The sequence below is a fragment of the Aulonocara stuartgranti genome (genome assembly GCF_965226115.1).
Source record: "Aulonocara stuartgranti genome assembly, chromosome: 3".
Taxonomy (NCBI): Eukaryota; Metazoa; Chordata; class Actinopteri; order Cichliformes; family Cichlidae; genus Aulonocara; species Aulonocara stuartgranti.
The window spans coordinates 66,802,177-66,818,771 of record NC_138941.1 but is presented as its reverse complement, the minus strand read 5'-3'; the positions used below and the strand labels follow the sequence as shown (position 1 = coordinate 66,818,771).

At 40.9% G+C, this 16,595-nt stretch overlaps 1 protein-coding gene across 1 annotated transcript in view; it reads right to left on the bottom strand.

Annotated features, from left to right (window-relative positions):
* Positions 1–565: 565 nt before the first annotated feature.
* The window catches only part of LOC309694419 (CD226 antigen-like), a 246,042-nt gene continuing 230,012 nt past the window's right edge, over positions 566–16,595 (bottom strand). Inside the window, exon 4 of the mRNA XM_082514502.1 lies at positions 566–2,014. Within this exon, the coding sequence (XP_082370628.1) occupies positions 1,800–2,014 (215 nt within the window). The 3' untranslated portion in view covers positions 566–1,799. The remainder of the gene's footprint in view (positions 2,015–16,595) is intronic.

Genomic DNA, 16,595 nt, shown 5'->3' with positions numbered 1-16,595 from the left:
ATCACATCATCAGCGACAATCAGTGATTTGATTATGAGGTCACAGAGACTGACAAATCCACTCTTTGGTTAACAGGAACTACTGAATATGTACAACAAATATAAACGTGAAAGCCGTTGTGTGTAGTTGGAGTGCTTTCTTTAGTCCCACCTATGAGAGAGTATTAGGGCCACATTAAGAAAATATTGATTATTTTAATATTAAAGTCAAAATGTGAATTTTACAGTTGTTGTTTCAAGACAAACTGCTATTATTGATAGTGAAATCATATTTCAGAATCAGTTTTACTCAAAATAAAGGAAATGGTCTTTTTTAGACACAGTGTCGTGATCAGTGTAGAGACTTTGAAAGGATGGTGTTGAAAGATATATGTGGCCAGATGGCCATTTGTACAAACTGAAATGACTGGCAGTGGACAGATAAAAGTGTGGGTTACACCCCCATGCGATTAAGAGGATGTATGTATCACAAGATGACTGATTCATTTGTTTCACTAAGTCATCGGAACAGGTCATTTTGAAGAGAGTGTAGCCTCTGTGGAAGTTTGTACATTTCAAGAAAAAAGTTAAAATTCAGAGTCTTTTATTGTTTCTTAATGTGGCTCTAAAACACCTTCATACCTTTTCCTCTGTTCTCCATTGAAATCACATTCTAGTTCAGGAGTAACATCATTTAATTTTATTCAGAGCACATCAATACAGCTTTCCACTCAATGTTTTATTTTGTGCTAAGAAGAAAAAACGAAATGATTTTATTTGTCTATCTGCTGCAGGTGCATGAGTAATGAACTCACATTAAGAATAAACAAATACATAAAAGAAAATATGTAACCAGCCCCATCAGAAAGTAAGTATAAGAATACTGTAACAGTGATCAATACATGAGGATCGGTTTGAGCTTACAAACAGCTGAACCTGAAGATGAAACACCATGATTCAATGATTCTGATTCTGTAACATATGAGACACTGAATAAATGAATACTGGGGGAAACAAACTGTTATTTTTATATCAGTGGAAGTTGAGTCAAACTGAACACCTGTGGAGAAAAATACATATATATTTTACTTATTTTAAGATTTTCTACCTTGTCTTTTCTTGAAAACATGAACAAACTGTGCCACATACAAACAGGATGTAAATAAAACAATGTTACGTGTTACACTGACATGATCAGCTAACTTGGACAGATTTGGTGCTCCTTGACTTCTGTTCTTTTTGGTTTTATAATCACTTTTTTTCAGTCTTACTTGAGGCAAAGTGAAAATATTGAACGAACTCATGTTCACCCCTCTGTTATTTAAGCCCAAGCACAGCTTATTTATCAAACCATCTTCCATCCTAGGAAATCTCTTCGGAAACGTGTGACTCTTCTGGTTTTCTACTTGGATGTTATCTTTTTAGTTTCTTCAGTCACACATTATCCTTCTGTTTGTTTTAGGAATGCAGCCTTATCTGACTGTGTGAATCGCTGAGCCATTTCCATCATGCTGCAGTTCTTCTGTAGGCTGGTATGAATGCTGACTCAGTTTCGGTTACTTATATTTTCTGTATATCAAAAAACCAACAGCAGCAAGAAGCACATCAGGAACTACCAGACCAGCGATCAGTCCAACAGGTCTATCCTTTTTTCCTCCATCCTCTGTGTCTTACTTATCAAACCATCATCCATTCTGTGAAAATATGAAAATATGCAGCTCTTCTTGTTTCATACTTGAACGCTATTGTTTTAGTTTCTTCAGTCAGATCGTCTCCTGTTTTTTTGGGTTCCTTTTCCCAGTGTCACCATGCAAGAATCTTTCAAAGAGGTTTCTGTTCAGCTGGAGGCTGGTAGGAATCCTGATTCTGTTGTTGTTTGTATTTTCTGTAGATCACAAAAACAACACCAGCAGCAACAAGAAGCACAGCAGAAAGAATCAGACCAACAATCAGTCCAACAGATCCACCCTCCTTCCCTCCTGCCTCCTTCCCTCCATCCTCCTTCCCTCCATCCTCTGTGTGTCCTCCTGTCTGACCTGCAGGTGAGAAACAGGTGTGAGGTGTCAGCTGTCAGGTAGGTGATGAGTGAAGAACAGAACAGAATCCATTTCCTCTTCAAACTGCTGTCAGACATTATCTACTGCACTCTGATCACATCACTCAGACCAGCTGCTTTCTACAAAGTCTCATCAACAACATCTTTAGAAACAAACATCAACAAGCAGGAAGCAGCTTCACCTCTGATCACACACACACTCAACTCTACTCACTCACCTGGAGGACTGACAACAGTCAGTGTGACGATGCTGATGGGGTTATCATTTAAAATAGCTCTCTTTCTACGGTTTGTTCCTGTCTTGACACGACACTCGTATGTTCCAGTGTCATTAGTCGTCACATTGTTCATAATCAAAGACACGTCTCCATCCTTCATCTGTCTGTCCTGCAGATCCACCCGGTTCTTAAAAGATGGATGCTGACCATCAGGGTCAAACTGCTTATTTCTGTAAAATAGCACATATTCATCTCTCAGGTCAGCTCTGCTCCACTCTACACCTAAGATGATGTTGTTTGGAGCTCGACATGTCAGACTGACGTTCTGTCCAGACTCAGCTGTGATGATTTTTTGGTCTGAAAGAGGAAACGACACAGAGCAGAGAGGTTAAAGGTCAAAGTAATTAACCAAACAGCCAATCACAGTGAAGACTTACAGAAAGAAAAGAGAAACCAGCAAAGAGAAATGTATTTATTTATTTTTTAACTTGTTTCTTTGCTTAGTGGCAGCCTGTTGCAGGAGCTCTTTTTGTTTCTATGTTTAGATTTTACTTAATCACTTGCTCATTCTTAATTACTAATGACTTTATTATTACTTTAAAGATTTTGTTTTTTATGTTTTTCTTTTAGAGTTTTTGGCTAATGAATAGTTTAAATATTACACATTTTTTAGACTGAGAACGCTGTGTGCGCCAGTGATGCTGAACAAAAAAAAAAGCTGTTATCATTGACAGGATGAGGAGAAGATAAAGGTGCTGCAGAGCTACAGAAAGTGAAATCTAAGAGGAAAAAAACGTTTGTTCCAGCTATCATTAAAGTGAAAAATGCTTACAGGGGGCTGAAGTTAAAAAAAGACCCCCAAAATTAATTGTATGAACTCAAAATGGTTCTCAGTAGTTTGTATGACCTCCACATGTTTGTATCGATCTCTGACAACATCGGGGGATGCTTCTAATGATTGTGTCCTGGTGAAATCCTTTCTTTGTTATAGGTCAGGGGATGAAGCTTGTCATCTAATTGGAAGGTTGTTGGTTCGATCCCTGGCTGTTCTAGTGTGCATGCAAATGTGAATGGGTGAATGAGGCATGTTGTATAAATACTCCTCAGAGTAGAAAGGCACTAAACAAGAAACACTCGATTTACCATATCCAACACTGAGCTCCTGCAAAGTCAGAGAGTGAAACATAATGTCTCAGAGCTGTTCTGTTGGATTAAGCAGGAAGGGGTGGGGCCAGTATACATTCTTTCTTCCTCCTCCAGCAGCTGCCTGCATACTCTCACCACCGCATTGTTGTGCACCAGGACAAACCAAGGACCCACTGCACCAGTGTAGGGTCTGACAGTGAGTCCAAGAATTCCTCTTGATACCTAACGACAGTCAGGGTGCTGCTGACTAACCTGCAGAGGTCTGTGCATCCGTCAGTGGATATGATCTCCATGACCATCACTCACTCACCACCAAACCAGCCATGCTGAACAATAAATAACATTCTCTACAGATTCTGCAGACCTTTTTACATCCGTCTCATGTGCACTGACAGAAGCCCAGTGTCAGAGCTGCAAATTAACACAATGCAGCTGATTGACAAACCCAGTTACTTAACTAACCAGATCAAAATCACAGATGTTTCACTGACCACAGATCGATAGAAACACATGTGCTGATAATAAGTGAACATAATGTGTGAGAGAAAGCAGCCTCTCATTATAAGACACTGAGTCTCTGCATGCTGCCTTTATGGAGCTACAGCTGTTTGTATACACTGAACAAAAAGCTTTGTAGCTGCATACTGACTCCTGAAACTACAACACATCACACTGACACACACTGTGTAAATCTCCCTGCTCTGACTTAGCCTTGTGACGTCTAAACACAATAGCCAAGCACGCCCAAAGCAACTTTATGCCGGTGGTCAGCAGCACTCTGCATCTGGTCTCTTAATGGAGCGGTCACAGTGTCACAGTTGTAATAAAGGTTTTTGTGATTGAGTTGCATGTTAATAAATCTGTAAATGTTATATGTTTGTCAGTTTAAGTATCATGATGCTGGTTATAACTGGTTGCAAATGTTAAGATTAAATATCTCTTTAATTGATTATTTATAGAACTCCTGATATTACATCACTAAGATTGCTTTTGTGGTTTATTTTAATAGCATCAAGCTGTAAAAACAATCAGTTAAATGGCTGTTCTACTCTATAGCTGTTGGAAGTTTTGCCACAGTTGTGCGCTACTATTGGAAAACTTGCAAACCTCACAAAATGGAGGCAAATTTATGGTCTACAGCGCCCTCTTGTGGACAGATTGTGAAATATTGCTTGTGCAGCATATACTACCCCAGCAGAAGGTCATATTATTGTCCATCCAATAATATTTCATTCAATATTTATTTTTTCCAGGAGCCCACACTCACACGCTATAACATAATGTTTTCAGTCTTGGGTGGATTAAGACTGGATTAAAACAGTGTTTAACGTGTCTCTGGGACTTTTTGAAGACAATTACCCAAATTCTTAGGTAGCTGCAGTCTGTCTTACAGAAGACTTGTAAACACCAGCGTTTCAATGCAGTTTTCAGAAATGGTCCTTAAAGCATCGTAAAAACGCATTGTTTACTTTCTGTTTTGGCCTCCCATCCACACTGAGACGGCGTTTTTGCTGATGTAAAACACAGCATTTTCAAAACTCTCTCGAAAACGCATACATTTGAAAGCTGTGCTTTCACTTCACGGTGTGGACAGTAAAAACAGAGACTTTCTAAAACGATGACGCATTTTAGTCATATGATGCAGTCATGTGACCAATTCAACCAAGATGGCGGAGGTTATCGTCCCTTGCTTGCTCTCAATTTTGACAGCCCTATTAAAGATTAATATCAGTTTGTAAATGCTCCAGATAGCTTTTCTTCAAATTCTTTAATTCTCACTCGCTTTTGCAATTTTGTAATTCTGCATTACTCTCAGCAACAACTCCACCTCATTGTTAGTCCATTTAAAAAAACTCTGTACTTTTCTTCAACATCCTACCGCGACGTTTCAAAGAGCCGGAAAGTAAATAAACGGCACGCATGTGCAGTACTGGAACGTAAGCATTTTTGGCCATTTCAATATGGACGGACACTCTGTGAAAACGACTGAAAACTCTAGTGTGGACGCGGACGCCTTTTTCAAATCTATCCAGGCTAGTGTGGCACAGGCATTTTTGAAAACTGAGATTTTCTGTTTTTTTTGGGGGTTTTTTAAGATCCCGCGCCAAAAATGAAGGAAAACGCTGCCAGGAACGTGCCAAAGCAACAGTTGGCGATATATTCCTAACCGTGTAGTAATGTTGGCCAATCAGAAGTCTAGAAGCCTGGGTGGGAAAGAGTAAACAAAGATGGTGCATAGAAGCAGAACTGAGTCCTATGTGTGGAGGGACAGTAACTTCATGTGTATATGTAAGCATTTAAACACTGCAGAGAGTACAATTAACACTAACAGTATTTTCTGTAAGTCCGCCCTTGTAACATCAAAAAAGCCGCACACCTTTAACGCTGCGTTTTCTCTGTTTTCCCCGTCCACACATAAACGCAAAAACTGAGTTTTTGAAAATCTCCGTATACGTGTGGCCTTAAACTCATCTAACCTCCCTCGTCATTGTCCTGTAATCAGCACAATAAGGCAAACATCTCCACTGAGACCAATTAATGCAGTGACACCTATAGCCTGGGGAAAACTGCTAGATATCCTGTAGTCCAGATGATAGATGGGAGTGGCTGGATGCATGTTGGTAGACAAGAAACCAGAAGATGAAAGAGTTTGAAGGCTGATCTAATTTAAGTGGAAATGGACTAAATGGTCAAATTGATTTCATATCCACAGAGTGCTCACCTGTCCTACCTTTCACGCCACAAAGCTGCATTTTAGCCACATTACAGTTGTCTCCCTCAACTAGCGTGCAGTTACCTTGTTGTGGTTCACAGTCCAACAACAGCTACAAGGGATTCACCTACACATACATCAGGCTTAGCATGCAGCACAACAAGAACAGGCGGACTCTTCTGTATCAACTATATTAACATCTGAAGCTGTGCCTTTACAGCCCTCTGCATCTACAATTCCTGTGATCTTTACTCATCTTTTACTAGTGCAGCCTCTTCCTCCTGCTTCACCGCAGCCTCCAGCTACTGTTATGATGCCGCAAGATGCCAATCTATAGAACGTATGTGGATAAGTGTCGCCACTCAAACAATATCGCTTCATAATCGCTGATAAGGAGACGAAGTCAAAAGCCAAGAAGCCAAGACTTATAGTGAGCTCCTCAGATGTTGACAGTCTACTCCACTGTCACATCCACCTGTCCATTATCCTGCACCATCACATCTACAGCACTCCTACCCAGCACCCTTTTCTGCAACTCCTTGCCTTCTCTCATCTAACAAGTATGATGGAGATGGTAATTGCTTCATCATATGTGAGCCAAACTCCTGCGGTCAGAGGATTTAGGTCGGTTCTATCCTGCAGTGTTCCAACAAGTCTTCACACACTAAGCCGGTTTTATTGTCCCACAAACCTGTCCATCCACTTTTTGGTTGAGGAGGGTAACCCACCTGACTGTACGTCATTGGAAGCCAGATGACGTAGGCCATTTCTGAATGTTCATTGGTTGGCAGGTGAAAAAAGAGCAGGAAGTGATAGCAGAGTTTACAAAGAACAAGAGAACCTAAAAAACTTCAAAGATCAAAAACTAAAGCACGAAAAGCACAGACAGTGACTGTAGCGATACTTGTCTTTGTTTTTAACACTCGGGAGCTTTTGGTATGTTAGCCCTTCGCTCTGCTCCCCGGCTGGCTGGCAGACCACAAACAACACGAGCAACAGACGCCACAGACCGATTAAAGCACAGAATCTGTGCACTGCCATCATTTCAACCACAGATCTCACTTTAGTCAGAAGGACAGTCCCCACAGTGGTACAGATAGGAAACATGCTAACTCTACGATAAAACAAGTAGACCCACCCAGCCTCGTGATGCATTCACGGACACAAACAAATGGAATCGACATGAAACAAATTATTTGTGAAGTATTGGCACCACGTAAACGACAAAGATACCATTTTTTCCTTTTTTATCTCAGAGGGGAAAATTTTGGTTTATTAACCTCACCTGCCGAGACAAACACGAAGATGCCAAAAAACAGCAAAGTGGAGCAGAGTGACGCAGTTACAGCAAACATTTCCGTGTTCTTCTTTCTGATGATCGGACAAGTTTGTTCTAAATATGCTAGTCTGATGATATTTTCTGCGAATAACAGACTATGACTTTAAAAAGTAACTACAGGAGATTCAATTTAAAGTTTAAGCACGACAAAGATTTAGTGATGTGTCCTGTGTGTCGAAGCTTCGAATCGCGCGTCGGGTAATCGCGGGGGCGTTTTTCTGAAGCGCGTATCGAGGCTTGCGTTGATTACGTATGCAGTGACGTTCGAGGCCTCGCGGGCAGTCCGTACCACGTGACTGATTCGGGAACTGGTTCACCGGTTCGCGCCAGATTCGAAATAAAATGGGCAGCAAAACACAGCTGATTCCCTCATCACATCGTGTTGTGGAATTGGATTACGTACGTGTTACATAGCTACTGGAGTACTGGACACAAATTTCTTTATCCAAACTTGTATAAACTTGCTGTGGTTTTTCTTGCAACCCCTGCTTCATCTGTGCCCTGTGAGAGGATATTTTCAAAAGCAGGAGAAATCCTCTCAAAAAAGAGGAACCGTCTTCAGCCCAGCACTGTGGGAAAGCTGCTATTTTTGAATAAAAACAAATGAAAACTTTTCCCTACTGTCATGAGCACTGTTATACAAGCACATTCACATCACAACTCCCTCCCTTTTTGTTTCCATGTACATTCCTGTGTTAAGCTGCCAATTTATTATACACAAATATTAATTAAATTAATATAAAATTAGTATAATATTAAATATAACTAATATTTAGAGTTCAGTTATTGGTGTCATGAACAATAGTAATTCCTTTATTCATTCAACTTGAAGTGCCACACACTAGTTTGTGTCATTATTGAGATGTACATAAGAATGATAACGCAGTTACACAATCATCCCAAAAACTGTGTACTGATAGTTTCCACTTTCTCTTTTGTATCAGACATACTGAGACAATATTCGGGATAAATAACCATGAAAAACAATTTATTTATTCGGTTTAGCGGTTTACACATCACATCATTATAATTATTGAGCCCGTTTCACTTGAATTGTCCACTTGATGGCGCAGTAGAGCAAATGAATCATCACAATGCTTCGAACCATGAGTCGACCAGTTGGATGGGAAGCTTCAGTTCATCATGAGGCTTCATCTCACCATCACTACAAAGATTATTTTAGCTTCAGCCGATCGTTTCAACTTCAAACTTGCGCTTCAGTTCTCTTAAGGTAGTCGCATTTAAGTGACGTCAGGTTCGCTGAGCTATACGAACAATAAGTGAGTCATAAGAAAAGAGGTGAAAACTAAAACAGCTCTGAGTGTTTCTTGAATGATCTCCGTAACCGCTCTCATCCATAAACAATCAGCTCCATGCTAGAGACCAAAGGACTTTAAAATCGTTCCACTGTACAACAATGTAAATATATAAAAATGAAGCCCTCAAACACTTTCCTGATTGGCGTCCTGTCTAACTTCTTAATAAGGACTAGAAAGTTTATACCCAAATATTTGCTCATACAATTAAGGTAGCTTTAGCTTTCGTAACTGATGAGACACAAACAGAGGAATTGGTATATCTCTGATCATATAAGAATAGTATTAGACCTTACTGATTATTTACTTCTCATTTAATTTCTACAAAACTTTTGATTCCATCCAAAAAAAACCAAAAACATTCTGCACTTGATAGGTTTAGCTTGGGGGGCGTTTCTTCTATAACACTATCAAGAAATGTACACAAATGTGAATTGCTTTACAAAACTGAAGTCTATATTTTCTAAAGCATTAGATTCCACTAAATGTGAACAAAACTTTTAAAGACTCCATCAACCATGAAACTGTGAAAATAACTCAGTTTCTTAAATAAAATCTGCACTGTTTATTTACGATGCAATTAGTTCTTTGTAAAATGTCAAAATGTTAGTAATTATTTTTATTTTTATCTTAACCTTGTTTCTATCTTACTTCACTATATTGTGAAATTATAAAGAACACCATTATGAATCCCTTCCCAATATTCTAAATGTTATTTATAATGTCCATCCATCCATCCATTTTCTTCCGCTTATCCGGGGCCGGGTCGTGGGGGCAGCAGCCCAAGCAGAGAAGCCCAGACCTCCCTCTCCCCAGCCACTCTACTCTGAGTCCCTTGTGAATGGCCGAATTTCTCAACCTATCTCTAAGGGAGAGGTCAGCCACCCTTTGGAGGAAGCTAATTTCCGCCGCTTATATTCGCGATCTCGTTCTTTCGGTCACTACCCACAGTGCTGGACCATGGCCTCAGATTTGGAGGTGCTGATTCTCATTCCCACCGCTCTTACATTCATATCAAAGTTTGTGTTTGTGTTTTGGGTTGTTTTTATGTTGTTGTTTTAAAATGTGCGCGTTCGCTTGAGTTCAATACGGTATTTTCGTCAAATGCGCATGTGTGTGAGATGAAAATACTGCAAAGTTTCCCAGTAGGAGCAAGTTCGCCCTTAAAATGGCAGGAAAAAAATGCACAGCAAAAAGAAAATATGAAGATGAACACAGGACGTTTTTAACAGAGTGGGAGAGTTTATATTTTTTTGTTGAACGCAATGGTAAGCCATTCTGCCTAATATGTCAGACATCATTAGCGCATTTCAAAGCTTCAAATCTTCAGTGCCACTTCAGCTCACTCCATGCTAACATCGACCAGGAATTTCCAACAGGGACTGAACTTCGCAAACACGAGTTGGCCACTTTGAAAAGTCAGGCAGAAAAGCAGATACAGTTTTTCCAAAAATTAAAGAAGCAGTCAGAGACCATAACGCTCGCATCCTATCAGCTGGCTTGGAACATTGCACGGGCTAAAAAGCCATACAATGAATGGTAGGTCGTTAAAAAATGCCTCAGTGACGTTGTTAAAATTTTGTCTCCTGAAAACGACAAATTAAAACGCATGGTATCAGACGTCCAACTGTGCCGCCACACTGTTGAACACAGAATATCGGACATTAACACGGCTATGGAATCACAGTTGCACTCTGACCTTCAAGCATGTGAGTATTTTAGTGTTGCATTGGATGAGAGTTGTGATATAAAAGACAAGCCTCAGTTGGCAATATCTGCACGGTCTGTGTCAAACGATTGTGTGATCAAAGAAGAACTCCTGGATATTGTGCCATAAAAGACAGAACCCGTGGCATAGATGTGAAAGAAACCATGATGGCTGCATTTGGAAAAGCAAATCTGCCCATAACGAAATTAACTGCAATAGCCACGGATGGAGCACCAGCCATGATGGGATCTGTGAACGGGCTTGTGGGGCTGTGCAAAGCTGACCAAACTATTCCTGACTTTTGGAATTTCCACTGCATCATCCACATGGAGCAACTCGTGTCTAAATCATTGAATTTAGATAACGTCATGAAGCCTGTGATGGAAATTGTCAACTATATCCGTACACATGCGCTTAACCACAGGCAATTCAAGAATCTCATCGCTGAGCTGGACCAAGGGCTTCCAGGTGACCTGCCGCTGCACTGCACTGTGAGGTGGCTGTCAAAAGGCCCGGTACTCTCTCGCTTCTTTGAGCTTTTGGATGCCGTGAAACTGTTTATGGAAAAGAAGGACAAGGACTATCCCGAGCTCTCGGACCTCAAGTGGATTATGGATCTGGCCTTTTTGGTTGACATGCTGTGTCACTTGGACAGACTGAACCTGACCCTGCAGGGTAAGTTAAAAATGCTGCCTGACCTGGTGCAAAGTGTGTTTGCGTTTGTCAACAAACTGAAGCTGTTCAAGACACATATTCAAAAGGGAGATTTAACGCATTTTCCCACTCTGCTAAAAGCCAGCGGGCAAGTCGCCAGCGCTGCCCTGAGTAAGCAAAGAGCCAGATATGCAACGCTGATTGAAAACTTGCACGAAAGCTTCGTGACCCGATTCCATGATCTACAATTGAAAAGGCCACAGATTACGTTCCTCGTCGACCCATTTAATGCAGAGACCGGTTGTTTGAAAGTCCCGCTAGTCACAGATGAAGCTGCGGCTGAGTTGGAGATGATAGATCTTTGTGAAGAGGACCAATTGAAACCTGCTTTAAGGGAAGGGACCATTGAGTTCTGGAAAAGTGTGCCAATGGAAAAACGGGCTGCGCTCAAGATACTGTCAGTGTTTGGGTCAACATACGTCTGCGAGTCATTGTTTTCTACCCTATAATAATAATGGATACTTTATTGATCCCCATGGGGAAATTACTTGTTTTTCTCTGCATTTGACCCATTCACTCAGTGAAGCAGTGGGCAGCCCACTAAGCAGGCGCCCGGGGAGCAGTGTGTAGGGACGGTACCTTGCTCAGGGGTACCTCAGGGTAGCCGTTAAGTGGATTCGAACCGCCGACCTTCCGATCATGGGGCGACCACTTTACCTACTGAGCTATCCCTGCCCATAAAATGTGAAATCAAAGCATCGATCTGTTCTGACTGACACTCATGTGAAAGAATTGCATATATTTTCTTGACAGCTGTTTTACACAGAAATGATCTGTGACATCATTGTCCACAGCTACATCTTAGTGACCATATTTCCATGCCGCCTGTGTCCATGGCTCTCTGCCTTCACTGGTGGTCACCTGTTGAGTCTCTGGAGGGGTCTGCCTCCTTCATCAATATAAGTCACTGAAGGGTTGTAAGGACCACTTTGGTCCCGCAGCCAGGCCAACAAAAGCATTCTGTCAGAGTTCTTATTGTATTGGCCTCCTTGCTGGCGTCTGACTAAGCCTCCTGAACTACCCTATCATCACCATCAATGCCGGTCTGTAGACAAGCTGTTTCTGCTGCTAATCAGATGGTCAGCACTCATAGTTTCTCAATCTATACTGTTGGCCTCCTGGCTATCCACCTCAGTAGCTTAATCTCCATCACTGGCCTCCTGGATGCCCCCCCTGAGATACTCAGGCTCGCAGGGTTTTTAGTATTTTGGATTATGTTCACCCTTCCTCAGTTCAGAGTTTTCTGGACTTCTTGATTTTGTTTTTGGATTATTCTGGATTATTCACATTTCAATTTAATTTTCAGTTTAATTTAAAATTTAAATTCTGTTTATCTTGATTTTAAGGAACTCGTGTTTACTGTATGTTTTATGGTTATGCAGCTCTTTTAGTTTTTTCTACCAATGTTGCTGTGTTTCTTCACAGGGATATGGAGTTGGTATCCATTTTAAAAGAAGATCTGAGAGTAATGGAGGAACTTAACACCCATTAACAAGCCATTAATGGCACTTGAATAAACAAGAGTACAGACCTACAGCCAAGAACAGGTCATCCAGGGGACCTGACACACCCCCACCTATTGGTTGGAGATAGACAGAATTGGCTTAGAATCCTCCACTCTCCGTGGTCACAGGCAACCAGCTCACCCCTGGTGACAGCAGTTTCAGAGAGCAGCACATCCCCACCTATGGCAACTATGAGGGACAGTAAAACTTTTCCCTAAACCCACTGTCAGAATCTTCCTGACAAGGCATCATGAAAGTGCCACATTATGCCACAAGAATGCCTGAAGTGCCATTACCTCTGGCAAGTAACAGTGACACTGGGGGTACATACCACATCTGTCTCTGCACTCTGAAAGAAGAAATCCTTCTTTGGACATGTGGCATTTGTTCGATTAGGGAGAGGTGAAAGTTTTGGGAGTGTCAGTGACGAGAGAGAGAAAGAAAGAGATCGAACAGCTAGTTTATGGTTCGGTAAGGACATGTCACTTCAGAGTCATCAAGACTTTACAAAGACTTCGGTTCAAGTTCTAGTGGCTAAAGTTTTGCCAAGACTTAGAGGACTGTGTTCTCTGCTTGCACTGTCCAGAAGGGACTGTCACAATGCTCCTATGCCTCCTTGGAACAGGATCAGGTGGAATGACTTGGGTGGGCATACTTGGCTTATTCCCCTTACCACTGACCAATGGAAAAGCTATGACCTTGTCACCATGAAGAGCAAGGTGGGAAATAGATGCACAGAAGCGACACTGTGTTCCCCGAGTCACAGACCAGGTAATAGGTTTAACAATGTCCATCAATGTCCACCTTTCTTGTGCCATTTGTGTTGCATTCAAGTGATGTGGTAAAATTTTGGCCATGTTGCTATAAGATGGTGGCACTTGATTTTGCTGGAAAATCAAGTCATACCACATCGGGTCGTGTCGAGCCAATCTGAGTCGGTACTAATGGAAAAAGCGCTTGAGTGCACTGTTTGGAAAGTTTGGATATGACCTCTGTAGCCCAATAAGACCTGGTACTCGGGCTTCTCCCTGAGACAGAGTTGTCCAGTGAACCCAGATTGGACTACCTCCATAATCTCTGAGAACAGTTATGGGAGTTACACAAGATGACAGACAGGCCGTCTTTGATCCAGGCTCCTGGCTGAATTGAGTTATGATACACGCTGCAGGAGAGAAGGCCATGCATCGAGACAGCAGGTGTGAGTCTACTGCCCAGAGAACAAGAATGGCCTTTCTCCCAAACTGATGAGTCAGTGGGTTGAACAATGCACTGTGCAGACTGTCAGGCATGGTTTACAGAGTGCAGATGGTCAATTGGAATAGGGTGGATGAGCTCTGATCATCTTGCACCCTACCAGCCCTCGATGCCATCTGAGGGGGAGTCAGGGCCCTGGCTCCAACTCCAGACTGTGAGCACAACTTTCAAGATGTCTGAGGCTGAAATGACTTTGTTGTGGACAAGTGGGTTGTTTGGCACAGCTAACCACCTAGGTGGGAAGAAAACTTTGTTTTGATTCTAAGGAAAGTGTGTTTATTGTATATGTTATGGTTATGTTGCTCTTTTAGGTTGATCTTGCCAATTTTGCTTTGTTGTTTTGACTTAAAGTTGTTTTTGTGGTGGAGCTGTTACACCACTGAAGTAATGTGCAGGTTCGTTGACCTTCTTTGAAGCACTTTGTTAGTGTGTCTGTAAATGTTGACCAAAGAGCTCCCCCTAGTGTGTTATTGGGGTAGTGCAACCTGAAGTAGTTTCTCACGTCAAAATTAATTGCTTTGGGATTCCTCAGCTCCCTTTGTTTTAAAGAACTGCACTTAATTAAGTGACAAAATGTGTTTATTGGTCCTCACTTCAAAATAATATAAAAATTGAAACTAGTAACTTAATGATCTAATTAATCACTGAATCCTCAGCAGCTTTGTCTGAGTGGAAAAGGGTGTGTGTGTGTTTGCATTGTGGTATTGTTGTATTTTTGCATTATCCCTATTAAACTGGTTCAGCAGTGAGAAAACAGTGTGAATGAGATTTCCTGCTTTGTGTAAAGTTTGATAAACTCTAAAATTAAGGGCTACTACAACATGGAGCTTCTTCTTTTTCTTCTTCAGTGTTGGTTCATCTGTCTGTTCAATGTTTGTTATTAGAGCTAACATAGCTCCGGTTAGCTTAGACTGACTAGACTGACCGACTAATAGATCCAAACAGTAAAATTTTAAATTTAATGTACTTTGGGGTTTTTTTTCTCTTGAGGGTTTGTTTTTATATGAGTTTATAAGAAAGTTATTTAATTTTCAATCTTTACTTATTTTTTTTAAATTCATCTGAAGAGAAAAAAACAAAGATTGTTTAATTCTAGTTTCATTTATTATTTCATTTATTTTTTCTGTTTGTTTTCTCCTCATGTGCAGTGACAAAAAGAAAGAAAGGAGAAATATGATGAAACTGAGCAGAAGAGAAGTGGAGTAAAGTGTGACCAAGAGGAATCATTAAATGTTAACTTCCTGTCTTTTTGCTGGCAGTGAGTTAACACTAGAAATGAAACTGTTATAGTGTCAGTGGCTGCTGTTTCATAAATTTTACTTTGAGCCAGTGCTTAAATACAAGTATGTGTAGCTTATACTTTATAAGATAAGCATAAGAAATCTATACTTATTTTTTTCAAAAGTTAAACTTCTTGAAATGTATTATATTGAGGTAACACTGCTACCATGAGGCTGGACTGAAACACTACGTTGAATTATTCTAGCTGAACTATTAAAAATATTCTCAAACTGAAAATATGTTTGTGTACTATACACTATGGAGTAATATATATATATTACCACATAGAGGACATTTAGTGAGGAAACACAAGCAGGACAACCAACCGCATGTAAAACATGAGAAGCAGCAAATAGTCCAGGAAGAAAGAGAGGCAGACAGATTATGTGACTCCTGCCAGCACTTCTCCTAAATCACATGACTGCAATCAGATTGACATGATCTTCCTCTTTATACTGTGTCAGAGTCTGACAGTTTTTGGTTCTTCGGATGATAAAGCATATTGAATCCATTTAATATGATGGGGTTTTTTTCAGTCAACAGTAAATAACATGCTTAACACTAACTCCGCATGACATTCATCTGTAACCAGTAAAGTGAAGCTTTAATCCTGGTCCAGATGGGTTAACATTAACAATCTGTTAATCTACTGAAGCCCACAGACTTCAGTCAACCTGTCAGATTATCTAAAAAACTGAAAGACGTCATTTTAAACACTTACTGTTGTTCTGAAGGATCTCTGAAGCCCTCCAACACTCTTCTGATCATCAGGGTGGGAAAAAATAGGATTTACATGCATCAATCCATCCATTTTCTTCTGTTTATATGGGGGCAGCAGCCTAAGTAGAGAAGCCCAGTCCTCCCTCTCCCTGCTGACAAAAGATATAATCTCTCCAGCGTGTCCTGGGTCTGCTGTCATTCCAGTGAGATATCCAAAGAACATCTCACCCAGGACGTGTCCAAGACGAATCCTAGTCAGATGCCCAAACCACCTCAACTGGCTCCTTTCGATGTGGAGGAGCAGCATCTCTATTCTGAGCCTCTCCTGGATGGCTCAACTCCTCACCCCATCTCTAAGCGACAGATCTGGTTTACAAAAGTAAATGTTTCCAACTAAAACTGTAAAGATGACCTGTAACAAGTTTCCTCTGTACCAAACTGACTGAACTGACCAGTAAACTGCTGTTTTAAACAGACACACCCAGATCTGAGATCTTGCCACAGAGAAACCACTGTACGCTCAGAGATTTGATTAACAAATTTTAAAAATGCAAACTAAGGTGTGACCATAACAGGAAGTGAACTTGTTTCACTGACACAGGTAGATGTGGAGACAACTTCCCACTGCACTCTGTGAATTTACATCA